Below are 14,333 nucleotides of genomic sequence, written 5' to 3'. Positions count from 1 at the left end.
TTATCATACCAAAAAAATGCTTGATTTTCAAAAGTCAATAGTTTACTCACAAATATCATGGCGCTGGCAGCTTTCCGCAGTCTAAGGTACTTTAGTCTGTACTTTTCATTCTGTTTTTTTCGTGAACCTCTCTTCATCTTGGTCCTATGCTCTGAGGAGCTGGTGGGGGATGGGAAGGTAGGCACCGAGGCAACTGAGCCAGAATTGGAGATGGTGTTCTGCTGCGGAGAGCCAAGGAATGACTGGGCAGTGAAAGCTTGCAGGGCCTGCTGCCTCTCCTCATCAGTCTGCGAGGAAACAGAAGGAAGGAGGAACACAGAGATATGTTTATGTGCAACAGGAGTACCTGAGGCTAATGCTTGTGTGGCCTTCAGGGTGAGGGATGAAAATACAGACAAAAATGTAAAGAAAAAGAACACTGATGGGAGCTTACACATAGACTGCTGTATGACAAACAATGAAAGTTGCTGAAAACAAAATGTGCACAAGAGCTTTAAAACTAAATAAAATAAAAAGAAAAGATATTAAATCTACTCTCAGAGCTCCTCCAGGATTTCCCGCTTGTATCCCTTTTAACACTGAAAAACAGTGGCCAGGTGTGGCTAAGTCCAACTGACTTGTCCAGCATTGCCCCAAGATCCTGCATATGGTGTAAGCATTTGTCCTATTGTAGTTAAAGAATTATTAAGGGCTTACTAGTACTGTAGTTATAATTAAAAATTAGGAGTGACTTCTCGTCAACTTTAAAATTCTGCTCTCATGGATCATGGAGATGAACAAACATTACCCCTCATGTATAAGGTTAAATAAGACGATAAATAGCACATAAGATATCCTACATTCACTGTATGTACCAATATTATTTCCACTATAAATAAATTTTGTCTATTTGATATGTGATATGATGATGTGAATTATACCAGGCCGTTATGTGTATCAAACTACAGTTCAAGTCCAAGATCTTTAACGCCAAGTATGTATCAATGACCAAGAGTCGGGCATAAAAGGTCAAATGCATTTTCAGTATCCTAATTTACGTCTATTCGGGTTTTGTGTGAAATTGGCATTGGTGTCCCATTTAACTCACCAGCAGTGCAAAGACTCCGTTTCTGTTCTCAATCCTCTTGAATCTCCTGCTGCCTTTTTGTGTCTGAAACATAATGTGAGACTGAGGCCAATGCACGGGGCGGAAAAGCCAAATTTGATTCCCAAAAGCTGGGGGTTATTGTAGATGAATTCCACCATTATTAGATGCAGCAGGTTCAAGGCTTCTGCATCTGAGCACAGAGCATCCTTTGTTCTGATACCAGCAGAGAAACGTCTGCCTCTTTTTAAAGTTGTTAAAATGAGGCCAAAGAAGCAGAATGGAAAAACATGGAGAAAGAAAAATATGAAAAAGAAAAATTGTAACAGAAACACAGATGATACATGTACTGTATCAACTGACACAACTGTTAAATGGAGGTGCAAGTTATTATACTCAACAGCAGAGGTTGCTGTCAGACTGCGTCTTAAACATCGTCCTTACCTCTCTGTACATGACAGCCTCCAGACTTGATTTTGCACTGCCAAGGAGAGAACAGAATAAGCAGAGTCTACATGTAGACCAAGGAACAAGTTTGGGGTCTACCCAGGAAACTAATGATTCATGGTTTGAGCACATGGGCAATACTATGTGTAGTAAGTTGAGAGGATTGCTGTACTTAGATTGAACAAGTCCCCTGTCGATGATTCTCTGTTTAATCTCCTTTATGTGCATAGGACGTCCAGATTCTTCCAAGACAATCTACATGAGAGAATAGGGGACCAAGAAAAACACACACCAGTTGATTGTGGTAAATGTTATTAAACACCAAACTGAAATATGAGGAATAAATGCACAGCAGATACCTGTGCAGCATCGAGCCATGTGAGGTTTGGCTTCTCTGCAATTTCACTGGGTGGTTCGCTACAAACAGAAAAAGTTTAGTTTCATCCAGTGAAACATTATTTCATTTATTGTCACATTGAAAATTAACTTATCAAGTAACATAATTTTAGAGCGCATATCCATCCGTATTTCAGTAAATAATAAAACTGCACCACTGAATTCAGCATGTGGGCAACTACAAATTGCAATGTATAAAATTCCAACTCAACATACATCATAGGATTGCTTTTTAACAAATGTGAAAAAAGACAAATAAACTAAAATGATAGCCCAGAATTGCAAAGCACTGCAAAGAAAGGGGACAACTAGTGTTAAATCATAGCATCTGATTTGTATTAGGATTTAATTCCCAGAACCTACACGGATGGGATGGTCTTGTCCTCTCTGTAGCAATTCCACTCTGCTGTCTAAATGTATTCTTGCACAGTAGAAGCAGTTAGTCTACACTGGGCGTTTTATAAAAGTATGACGCCATAATGGCATGTATTAAAAATCACATTCTTTTCCAACAACCTCTCCAGGGTCTCAGCGGTCCCAGATAGACTTGCAATACTGTCCAGAGCAGGAAACAGAGAGTAGTTCCCCTGTTCATCAGCCTCCATCTCAGATTCAAAAGTGTTGAGTGAATCCATAAGAGAGGGGGACCTGTAAACAGAAAGGACATTAACAATACATTAATTATCATTTACTGCCTGTACTGGTATACCTCTCATCCATTCAGCTAGACTAACATTAGCAGCATTGAGGCTGTAACGTTAAGCAAGAGAGAACGCACTCACACATGCATACAGAAATCTCAATATTCCGTGATAGTGTAGCTAAGAGTTGCTCACAGCTGCCAATGCCATCATATACAGGAGTACATAACACGCACACACCTCAGTGAAACCGCAGCAAAGCCTCTTCTTTCACTTCGTGCTCCGGGTTGTTTGTTTCCGTGTGTCCACCGGAACCTCCAGTCGTCTTCATCGCGTTGTTTAAATACAGAGTGGCTAAACACTAGGGTTAACCTCTTAACAGCACCCTATGTCGTAATAAAACTACACTACGGAGCTGTTCACAGAAAAGCATTTAGTAATGTGGTTCATAACAAATATATGCACGTAGACAACGGAACTAAGGCCAGTGGCTCACATCGGACCTTATTCCGTAGAGCTTTTCTACCGGATATCCGGTTTTGTTTGTTGTGAAGCTTTTTAAAAATAATGTAACATACATAAAGGTTACATACAGTGAGAAAAATGATAAAATACCAATTTAACATTTAAAATTACAGTTGGTTTTGAGTTTGTAAATTGATATTCAGATTAAATTATTTCAAAGTGGTTGTATAATCTTTTTTGTGAGAAAAGAAAATGAGAAAAATGAGAAGTTCAAGTTTAAAATTGGGCTTCACATCGTGGAAAATTTGAGCACATCCAGTGCTCAAAGTGGAAAGTTGTCTGCTTTTAATAACAAACAGTTTGCAAAAGTAGATGATTTTTCTCACTGTTATCTCACCGTTTGTAGTTATTATTATTATTATTATTATTATTATTATTATTATTATTATTCCTATTTATTATTATTATTATTAATAATAATAATAACAATAGTATTATTATTCTCCATTTAGATTTTGGGTAGGGCCATATGACTTCCGTACACAATACACATCAATAGTTGAAGGACATTATGCTTCTGCTCCTGGCAGCAACTGTGTGATCTAAAAAAAAAAAATCTCTTCATAGTCAAGATTTCAAAACACATTTGATGTTCAGTGTTTCCTCTTTCTGGCACCTTCATTGTATAATAATATCTTCCCTCATCCTTCATCAATGCAAAAATGACCTCCAATAGGCTATGTGGTACAGGCCTACTAACACACCTACATGTTAGTGTGGTTGTTCAATAGAGAGAATACAACACAAATTACAGGGACATCTCGCAGAGCATAAATATGCCACACACCTAAAACCATGGACTGACCTCAATGTTGACCTCACTGTTTTCATTGGGACTGCTTTCTACTGAGGTGATTGTCCAAATGGTTTTATCTGGAGCTTGGGGACACATTGTGTCTGGAAATAGATGGGGCTGTGAAGATGACATAAAATTCCATTCACCTCCATTGTATTGGAGTGGAAGCAATTCCCTGATAACCTTGTAAAATGAAGCCAAATCAATCTTCATGTCTGGATAGCATAAAACAAGGATCTTCAACAGCTGGTCCAGGGCCCCTTCGGGCTCCTCAGAGTCAATGCGGGTGGGCCTCCAAAAAATTGTTCATTTTTGAAGTTTTTTCAAAAATTAAAAAGTTTTAGCATGAATATTACATAAATCCCCACTGATGATAAGCACATTGGCCTTTAGGCAACGTAGCCACTAAGGTCATCCACACACACACACACACACACACACACACACACACACACACACACACACACACACACACACACACACACACGCACGCACAGTTAATCCTGAAGATTCACTGTGCCACATGTATGTTTAAACATTAAAACATGATTTATAAATTCATGCCGACAATTATTAGGCTGTTTTAATAGCTTAGTACTCTGTGTAAAAAAAAGTCATGTGTAAAGGGTTTAGTCTGCCCTGCACGTTATTGTAGGCCCAGTTTAATATGTAACTCAATTTACATGATATATTTAGCAGGAAGTCCCTGATGCGTCTCTCATTAAGTTGAGGGATCCTTTGCTTAAAAAAGTTGAAGACCCCTGCCATAAGATGTAAGGCAGAAAATATATTTTGTTGTATTTTGGTGAACCAACCCATTTAAAGCTTCCCTATTTTTGCTAATTGTATCTTCTGCACATGATCACATGCGGCTGCATTTGCAATAAACTAGCTCTGTGGTCCTAATTCTAAAATTGCATCATCCATGCAAAACAACTAATGGTCTAAATTGTTTGCTGTTAATGTTAATGTAAACAGCCAAACAGTAGTTACACTGTTGCGCTTTGGAAAGTTGTGTCTGTGAGTTCTACCTTTTCCCCATCCACTCTCCTCTTATAAAGACAGCCTTGTCAGCCTGACATGTGTATTGTTCTGATATAAGCTGAATAAGAATAAGCAGTGTCCCCTTGTGCATTCCAGTAAGTGTTAAGACAAGCCCCTGTTCCAGAGGGGGGAGGGAGTAAATAGTAGCCCCCCTGGTAACACACTGGGAAGAGATGACATGATCACTTTTACTTCTATCGTGAATATCTGTGAAGCAGTTTGATTGTGTTCTTTTTTTTTCAGTGCATTGTTTTCTTCTAATGAGATGCTTTCATGCAGCTCTCAAACCGTGCTTGTATTTTTATTTGCTCCTCACCATACAGCATTTGGATCCAACATCATCTTTGGAAACAGAGTACTGTGAACTGCTGTGAAACCTATATTTTGGGTGCAAGACAGCAGGGGGTCTTTTGAGTGAGTCAAACCCATTGAGTGGATGAGCTCATGAGCTGCAACAGTGAACAGGCTGTGACCTGAATTACAGCAACAGACAAGTCCTGTTAGTTCATTTGGATGGATGAAATAACACAGAATCCCACTGAAAACTGCCATACTGGCCACACCCTAGTGATGATGTCACAGCAGAAGTTTTCTAACAGCTGTCAAAGGCACATGCAACACCTGCTGTGACACTGTGCAAGGTTTCAACTCACAAAGAGCAGTGCAACAGCTGTTTGCTGCCAATTTTGGTTCAGAATCAACACTGTCAAAAGAAATATTCAGATCCTATAATCAAGAAAAAGTGAAAATACTGAAATATTAAATAAATCAAATTCCTGATGTCACGATTTGTAGTTAAAGTATTGTCAGCAAAATGTAGACTAGTGTCCAAAGAAAAAATACTTGCAGAAAATAGATTTACATGATTATGGCATATATTGGATTCTTGGAGTATTATGTATCCATTAATGTGTGCAGTAATAAATATTGAATGACAATTTCTTGATTTTTGCAAGTATAATCTTAAATTGTAATGTAGCTAAAACTGTGATATAGTGGAGTAAAAAGTACACTATTATGTAGTGTAGTAAGTAACATAACATGGACATTCTAAAAAAATGAACACATACTTACTTTTATACAATACTTAAGGAAATACACGTCGCATTTCCCCACTGTGGATTTTTTTACGGTGTTGTAATTAACTCAAAATATTGATTAACCTCAACAAGACCTATGAAAGGCAAAGCTTTGTTTTGGCAGTGTGCCTACTATTCTGATTCTTAGCTTCTTTAAGGTAATCTTTTGTTTCATTCTGACAAACCTTGACTCCCCACTGTCCACGTTTAGTCCTCCATCAAAGTGCACGTCTCCTCCCATCCCCTCTCCATGCTGAAAAGCATGGGGCAGCCCACCCCGGAGTCCTTCAAAGGGAAAGAAATCTCCATGAGCTGCAACAGAAAATACACTTCTTCACAAAATGAATTAGACAGGACTGAAACATTTAATAAGCTGTGTTTCTTTTTCTTATGTGGCATTATTATTAACCATAATTGGTAACTCTGCCGTGAGTACTTAGCCAACATAATTATTCTTTTTGGAGTTACTTCTCGGGAGAGGGAGAAGACAAATTCAGCTTTGCCATGGTTGACTTTGACGTCAGTGGTGCTGCATCTCTCCACATCCTTAGGGCTGAACAAAAGGACTTTGCTACAACCTTGTATTTGGCAATCCGGCATTGCCAAAGACGGACACACACACACACGAGACCGTGCAGCTACAAGTTCCACAACTGTAGTTCCCGTAACATGTCATAAAAATAAAACAAAATCTACAATAAAATGCTTTTACAATATTACAGTTATGAGTGAAAACTAAACATCTCAGATGCATGTGATGGTGTGGTTCTTCCATATAGGCTTTTTTGGGGAAAAGATTAAGTTTTTTTTTTTTTGTTGGGCATTTCACAAAAGCACAGATAGTTACAGTGGGTCTACCAGCCAAAAAGTTCTGGAGATTGTTGTGGTTGAAACCTTCCAATGAGACGTCTATATAATGTTTGGGCTTTTTGTCTCTTTTAAGGGAAAGTGTGTAATTTGTGATTTCTATAGATTGCACTCAGTCATGTCAAACATTAGTGAGGCAAACCTAATTTACATTTAACATATAGTGTCTACAGTATGTCAGTCTCCTCCACAGGGACTAAACAAACCATAAACCTGATGTTGGGAGCGTTTCACTGTGGGAAACAGATTTAAAAACACACATTATTATCAGGTTTGAACTATTTTATTTTATTTTGAAAAAACAAAAAATGAACGAATAATACAAATTTACTCAAAACTGAAGAAGCACAGTTTTTTTCTTTTTCTTGTTGTTTTGATTTATTCAAGATATTGAGGTAATTTCCTTGTCACATGTTCATGGATTTACAGTATTTCAACATCCAAGCCAGGAATTAGCTTTCTCAACTCCAACAACATTTTTCTGGGTGTAGTCGTATTTGTAGACTTGTTGTCCGACAAAGAAGTAGATGAAACCTGAAAAAAAAACAAAGATTTTAAAGATGCAAACACAGTGATTCACATAATATTTAACCATGCTGTGTTGTCTGGAATGTTTTTTTCTGTTTTTTGTTGATGATGATGATGATGATCATGATGGTGATGATGATGATGATGAGCTTTGTGAACTTAAAGTAGTAAAGTGGGCAAAGCATAAGTTTTAAATAATAGAGGGGAACCACATCCTCCGTAAAAAATGTCACTAGACTTGGCTGATGTTTCATGTAAATTCGCATTCCTATGCTAATTATGAAAATACACATTGCAAAAGCCCCTGAAGCTACAGAGAGAAGTACCTCCCAACTCTACGGCCCAGCTACACTTTCCTTTCAGAGTATCACCGTTTGACTATACTGTTCAGACTTGTATAAAGTAGGCTTACTTGAAAGCAAAACTTAATAATAATACAATCATCTTACCAAAAATGACTTTGGTAGAAGTTAAAGTCTCCTTTTAGAATATTATTTGAGTAAAAGTCTTGAATTATCTCATATTTACTGTACTGAAAGCTTTAGTGCGTAATTTTGATGAATTAATTTGAATTAATAAACATCCGTTACATTCAAGCTACCACCAAATGAGTTGCTACAAAGCTAATTCAGCTCCACACAACTCTGTTCAGAAGAAGAAGTCCAGTGACTTTCCCGCGTAGAAACTTGAAGATAAGATATTACCTCTTCTGAAGACTTCCTAATGTTTTTTTTTAATCCTCCTTGTCCTCCTTGGCTACTAGCAACTGCAATCTTTATGAAGATTTTATTTTATAGTAACAAGTAACTGAGATGCTTAGGGGAAATGTAGAGGAGTAAAAGTATACATTTTATTAAGTAAATGCATTGGAGTAAAAGAAAAAAATATTCTGGAAATATAAATAACGAAGTAAAGTACAGATAAGTGAAAATCTTACATTTTAAAAGTACAGTAGTGAAGTATTTATACTTTATTACATTACAACAGTGATACTGTTGATGGATATATTATGCATGTTGTGGAACATTTTTAGATTTGACTGAACATTTTAAACATACAGTTCAGTGGGTTATAATAATTACACTGGCTCACCCTCTTTATGAACAGCTGCATTTATTGTTGTGTTGACTCCAGGAAAGTCTTCGCTGATGTACTTTGGGTAACCAAAATCCATAACCCTTCGGTTTTCATTGTAACTGAAACAGACACGATATAAACGATGTTCATCAGAAGTCATGACTCAAGGCCATCTGTTTCCCTTTCAAAGCTGAGACAAACATTTGTCCATGGCTGCTACTGGTATGGTCACATCATCAAAGTCCAAATTGAGCCCTTTGCTCTGTGTGGGAGGTCCAAATGACAAACGGAATCTTTCAGTCGGAGTCAACTTTTTAAATGTCCCTAACTACCGGTGCTTTGTGATTTGTCTCGATCATGCCACTACACTTTCATCAAATATATGCAATTTTCTAGGTATTATATTTAGCCTTAAAAATTCAATTGGAAGGGCACGCATACATGAATTTCTTATGTGGCTCTTGCTAATGCATGATGTCGGAGTCAAATCTTCTGTCCTCATGACAAATACTAAAATCTACAGTGCAAAACATTAGTATTCTTCTAAAGGCTGTGCAGTCTATAATTGCCATGATTGATCCAATTATTGAATTCATGTTGTTCATTTGTCACTTTACCTCCAGTAAGCGTCATGCATAAAGAAAAGGGTGCGTCCTGTTTTCACTATGTGCACTGCCGCATCAACGTCCTGGACCCAGGCTGGAAATCCAAAGTGGCTGAGTAGTCGAGGCTTTCCCTTCACAACAGAGCCTTTCACTGTCCAGAACTTAGATTCTGTCGAAACAAAGGGGGAAAATCTGTGTTTGTCTTTATCGTCTACTTTTCTTTTTTTATGTCGGAGGGATTTCACTAGTTTGGTGATTGTAAAAATTTTAACATATTTTAATATATAATGAATGTTGAATGTTTGTGAATGCAGAATACTGGGATGATTAATAGTTGGATTGTGTGTAACAATTGGGATTCTATTTAATTATAAGGAGGCAGTGAGACCAAGAAATATCATATTGCAGTTTGCAGTACTGAATTAAGACAGTTACCATGAATGATATAAGCAGTGGATCTGCGAGGCACCCAGAAGGCCGCATCAATGCTGGTCTCAATCTTGGGCATAAAGTTGGTTATGGGACCTTCTTTGATGTCATATTGCTCATTATGTTTAATCCAGAGGTATCTTGTGGGAAAAACATTGTCAGTTAGGCCAAAACATTCATGATTATGATGAAATGAAAAGAAATTGAATATCCTTTAGGCAAAACCTTATACATGTATCACTACCGTTACATCCCATGAAGAATATTACATTCAGTTTGCATTAAATGGTTAATAATAAAACCTTCAAATATTCCATACCATCTATATATATATATATATATATATATATTTAAACATATATACAGAATATACATATGTTTGTACCTAATTTAGAGATACAAACAACCTTTGATCTTTTTGCTTCTTCTGAAGACAAAATATATCTTAATATGAATAAGTGGTTTAAATTAAAGAATAAAAGAAAGAAAAATCATCAACGTACCTTTCTTTAAAAAAAAACGTTGCATCCCCAAGGGTGGACACAGCATCAAAGGTCAGGTCTGAAGCACATTTGTCCTGCAACCAGGGGTTGTTCTGAGAGCTCCAGCTGAACCTTGAAAAGAAATTTGGACCTCTGACAGGACCTAAAACACATAAGCACAAACTCGAAGATCAGGTTCCACTTCCACAATAACAATGAAAATATTCAAACTGTAATGTATTAATGTTACTGTACTTCCATTAAGATAAAATCTTTCTTTTTAAATAGATAGAAATTGTTTACTGTAAAGGGCATTGATGTTTGCTACATCTTCCATGGATAACAGGTTGGCTGAACTGAAGGATATGTAGGTTGGGTACATCAGTGACTCTCGGTTCCTGGAGTGTTTAAGGCCCAAAGCATGGCCAAATTCATGTGCAGCTACAACAAACAGATTGAAACCTGCAATAACACAAAGAATATGCATCAAAATGATAATATTTGGTTTGTTGGCTTTCTATTAAATCCCTTCAGCATCATTGTGAATTGCCAGTGTGATTTAGTTCTGCACCTGTCCCTCCTGCTGTCCAGTGTTCATCGTCATCAAAGTGCGTGTCCCCTCCAATGCCCTGCCCTGGACCGAAAGCATGAGCCAGTGTGCCTCTGGGTCCATCAAATGGATAAAAGTCACCATGTTCTTCATAATGTAATCCAAGCCAAACATGAAATAGAAACCACAGAGAACTAAATTTTGAGTGCATGATGATGCTGCCTTGCTCAGCAGTTGAATGATTACTGTAGCTCCCTGTGTGTGTGTTCATGAGACTGTTGTTGACATGATACTTCATATGTCACTCAATGATAAACTTATGTGAGCATTATCTGTTCAATGCACTTCAAAATATCACATGTAGTGTATCTCTCCTGTGTGAAGCAAAAAGACCAACCCACCGTTGGTCACAAACTCCACCATGATGTCAGCGTTGAGGGTGTGTGACCTGACAAACGTCAGACTGCTGGCTCTGGCCCAAACGCTGAACGCTGACTCAATCAGAGCGTCCACAGTGTTGCGAGGCAAATCTCTGGTGTACCTGCCAATGCTGCAATAGCGATGTTGTTGATGAACGTGAGGATCAAAACAATGTCCCCTAGAAACATGTCTTTCAAAAAGTATTGATAGCAACTTTATCCCAACTCTGATACTTTTAAAGAATAATAGCTAGTTTATGGATGACATGTACTACCTACATGGTTACAGCCTTTGACGACAGCTGCCTGTCTTTGTTTTTCTTAATTTTTGCATATGTTCTGTGTGTAATCCAGCAGTCACAACTGAAAAGGAACAGCAAAGAAATGGATTACGAAGTACCAGACAGTGTTACATAAGTCCAAGCACACATAAAGAACTTGGCACTTGTACGAGCCCAAAATAACTCTTAGAGGCAGAACTCCCAAACCCAATAATGAGTTAACCACAATGATTTGTGACAGCTCCTTATTGCTGCCAAAGGTTTTATGTCCTGCTGCATTAAAATGTTTCCCATGTATTGGCGTAGTTTGCATTTTTAGGGAAAACCAGTGTGGGTCAGACATGCCTAAATCTTTCATCTACAGATGTATCTGTCAGAGTGCATTTCTACTCCACTGAAAAAGTTAAAAAAGATTTGTAGCATCATGATCATTAAACATCATTAAAGCCCACTTAGACACCTGTAGGTGATGACATTCTTGTTCCATCGTGTCCGCTGGATGTGGCTGTAGTCCTCCACATCTGGCACGCCACATCGGGCGCTCCTCATCATCTCCAGGGTGACTGAGTCCAGCATACCTGTTGCATTGAGCCCAAAGAATATCTGCATATCTTTCACCTTGGAGGTAAAGGAAGGGCTGCTCCACTTTATGCGCATCATAGGGTCCTTTTGGAGGTTGTAGTATTGCTGGAGGTATTCCTATGAGAAGATTATGTTATTATTATGTTGCAAGAGCCAGGGAATTGACTATTGATCCTGTACAACTTAATTATTGCCAGGGTAGAAAGCTGTGTTACCTTTGAGGATCTTTTTATTTGCAGCATGCATAATAGTAGATTACACGTTATTGTCATACTTGGCTACATCCATCACATTGTTTATAACTTTCTATCTATATAAAGATTTAAATCTGCACCCTTGGGTCATCAGATTTCCAGCATCAAATGTCAACCAGATCATCTATAATTGCAATTAGAATTATAAATAATGATACAATTAAAATTATTCCAAACTGAATAAAGACTTTGCAAGCAACATTGGTAACTAATTTCCATGCAGGATGTCTGTCCCAACCAGAATACACTTAGAATACACTTAGAAGAATACATTTATGAAAGGAAATTAGGAAGAGAGAAAAAATAGAATGTAAGACGAAGTTGCTAAAGCATGCAATGTAACCACTACAAGAGCTCCCAGGGCAGTACAGTTGCTTACCTCTGTCCCCCACCCACACAAAAACAAATGAAATAAAAAACATTCTCTCAACATCCAGCACCAAGGCGAGAATGGATTCTTGCAATGTCCTTCCTTCAAAAGAAATACCTTAACATTGGCATGTTTTTTTAAATCCCATCCAGTCTAATATCATGCAACTCATGCAATTATGCACTTACTGTGGCCAGCTTCAAGTCAACCTGTGCTTCTGTAGAAGGAGAGCTCTCGCTCTCCGGCAAAATTGTGGGCGCAGTAAGACACGGACCAGGCATCAGTAAGACCAAGACACAGCAAGAGAGCTGCATGACATGCATTTCACAGACTGAACACTACATGGATTTTAGTGGCCTAGTTTAAAAACATGGAGATGGAAGTTCTGGTTAATGAGAAAGCCTTTTAAATGGTTATTGTGACTCATACCACTTGCAAATCCAAGTGAAGCCTCATACAGTACCATGGAATTAGGGAGGGGTTTGCAGAAAGCCAAAGACAGCAAAACCAGAAAAGAAAAAAATGACATTTCTGGTCACATGAGATGTTTGCTCCAATCATGATTTAAATGGATAACGTAATCAGTGTTTGCTCTCAATTTCAACATCTCATTCAAATCAGATGCAAATTTAGGCTAAAATTGTTTTGATAGTAATTCAAGTGAAGTGAATAAGTAAGAGACACAAATCATACATTGGAGGTTATAAAATGCAGTTTGCTGACTCACAGATACCAATCAATCCCAAACAAGTTATGAGGCAACACACAACATAGACAAGGATTCTTTTTCTGCAGTCATTGCTGTAACTATGAGTATGTTTGGCACAAACATGTTGATATTTCCGTCATCAATATCCAAGCAGCTCTGATATTGAGTAAAGTATTTCCTCAGTGGAACTCCGGTAGGGCAACCTCAACTAAACTCCCTCCAGACCTGACTGATGCAACACAAAGAGCTAGGTGGCACTGCTCTGTCCCACACATTCTGCAAGAGCTCCTGAAATTGCCTCATGAAAGCACATTCTTTACCCGTTTTAGCGGCAAATACATGTATGACCTTTCAGTGAGAGAGTTCGCTGAAGGGGAACTGAAATTGCAGGGGTGGATTTAAGGCCTTAAAAAACAGGAAAAAGGCCGCCAGCCAGGCCGCGTAGACTGGCAAGGGTGGTGCTGTGGTATGTTCAGGGTACAATTACGGTTGATTGGTCATTGTGGTGCCATATGGGACCAACAGCATTCCTCTGCAGGGCAAGATGACTTTCTCAGAGTACCCCACGCTCTTTGGCAAAAAGACACAAAGAATTTGTGTTGCTTTGGTTTTATGGTCTGAGTACAGGCAAGGTAATAAAGTCATTTTTAGCAGGAGTGATGACTGAGAATATAGTTTGGTTACAAGCTGGGGGAGACCACTGTGGTAATAAAAGCAGTTGAAACACATGCAGGGCAGATGCAGCTTAATGGACGGAACTATTTATTGAGTCAATTTTTGTCATGGGTCCTAATTTAAAGTATCACAAACTATCAACCTATATTTTGACAGGGGGCCATACAAACATTAATACGTTCATATTGCGGGTTTTTGTTTAAAAATAGCATATATCTGATTTTACCTCTGCTAAAAGCTCTCTTGTCTGCTCTCATTGTGCCACTGTGAGAAATAGACACTCTAACAATTAAAACTGAAGGAAATGATGGCCACTATGTATATAATTTTAAAGTACCTGAATTTGGCTTCCCATTGTGGTCACTGTGGCACAATACAATGTACAATGCACAGTGCATCCTCCCTAAAGATCCAAACTGAGATGAATGGATGAATGCAATACCTGGATTACAGTTGTTTGGACTGGGATTATTTTTCTGCAAAGAAAAGAACA

General features: G+C 38.1%; 2 protein-coding genes across 5 annotated transcripts in view; both read right to left on the bottom strand.

The window, feature by feature from the left end:
- The window catches only part of tbrg1 (transforming growth factor beta regulator 1), a 7,278-nt gene extending 4,197 nt beyond the window's left edge, over positions 1-3,081 (bottom strand). The window contains exons 1-7 of one of the 4 annotated variants that reach the window (XM_032512322.1): positions 2,809-3,081; positions 2,444-2,575; positions 1,891-1,948; positions 1,704-1,786; positions 1,529-1,565; positions 1,088-1,150; positions 51-287 (exon numbers count right to left, since the gene is read on the bottom strand). In XM_032512322.1, coding sequence (XP_032368213.1) covers positions 51-287; positions 1,088-1,150; positions 1,529-1,565; positions 1,704-1,786; positions 1,891-1,948; positions 2,444-2,562 — 597 coding nt within the window. In that variant the 5' untranslated portion in view covers positions 2,563-2,575; positions 2,809-3,081. Of the gene's footprint in view, positions 1-50; positions 288-1,087; positions 1,151-1,528; positions 1,566-1,703; positions 1,787-1,890; positions 1,949-2,290; positions 2,421-2,443; positions 2,576-2,709; positions 2,733-2,808 lie in introns of those variants that run through there. The other 3 variants (XM_032512321.1, XM_032512323.1, XM_032512324.1) reach the window with 3 other exon arrangements.
- A 4,229-nt stretch (positions 3,082-7,310) lies between these two features.
- Positions 7,311-12,818, bottom strand: mmp20b (matrix metallopeptidase 20b (enamelysin)). The gene is made up of 10 exons (XM_032512327.1): positions 12,645-12,818; positions 11,711-11,949; positions 10,952-11,100; positions 10,572-10,697; positions 10,304-10,462; positions 10,022-10,163; positions 9,525-9,658; positions 9,102-9,258; positions 8,500-8,603; positions 7,311-7,413 (listed from the first exon to the last, which is right to left on the bottom strand). The coding sequence occupies exons 1-10, from the start codon at positions 12,777-12,779 to the stop codon at positions 7,313-7,315; spliced, it is 1,446 nt and encodes a 481-aa protein (XP_032368218.1). The 5' UTR covers positions 12,780-12,818; the 3' UTR covers positions 7,311-7,312.
- Positions 12,819-14,333: the final 1,515 nt, after the last annotated feature.

Source organism: Etheostoma spectabile, chromosome 3, assembly GCF_008692095.1.
Source record: "Etheostoma spectabile isolate EspeVRDwgs_2016 chromosome 3, UIUC_Espe_1.0, whole genome shotgun sequence".
Classification (NCBI taxonomy): Eukaryota; Metazoa; Chordata; class Actinopteri; order Perciformes; family Percidae; genus Etheostoma; species Etheostoma spectabile.
The sequence above is the reverse complement of the archived record's forward strand: the minus strand, read 5'-3'. Positions and strand labels throughout refer to the sequence as shown.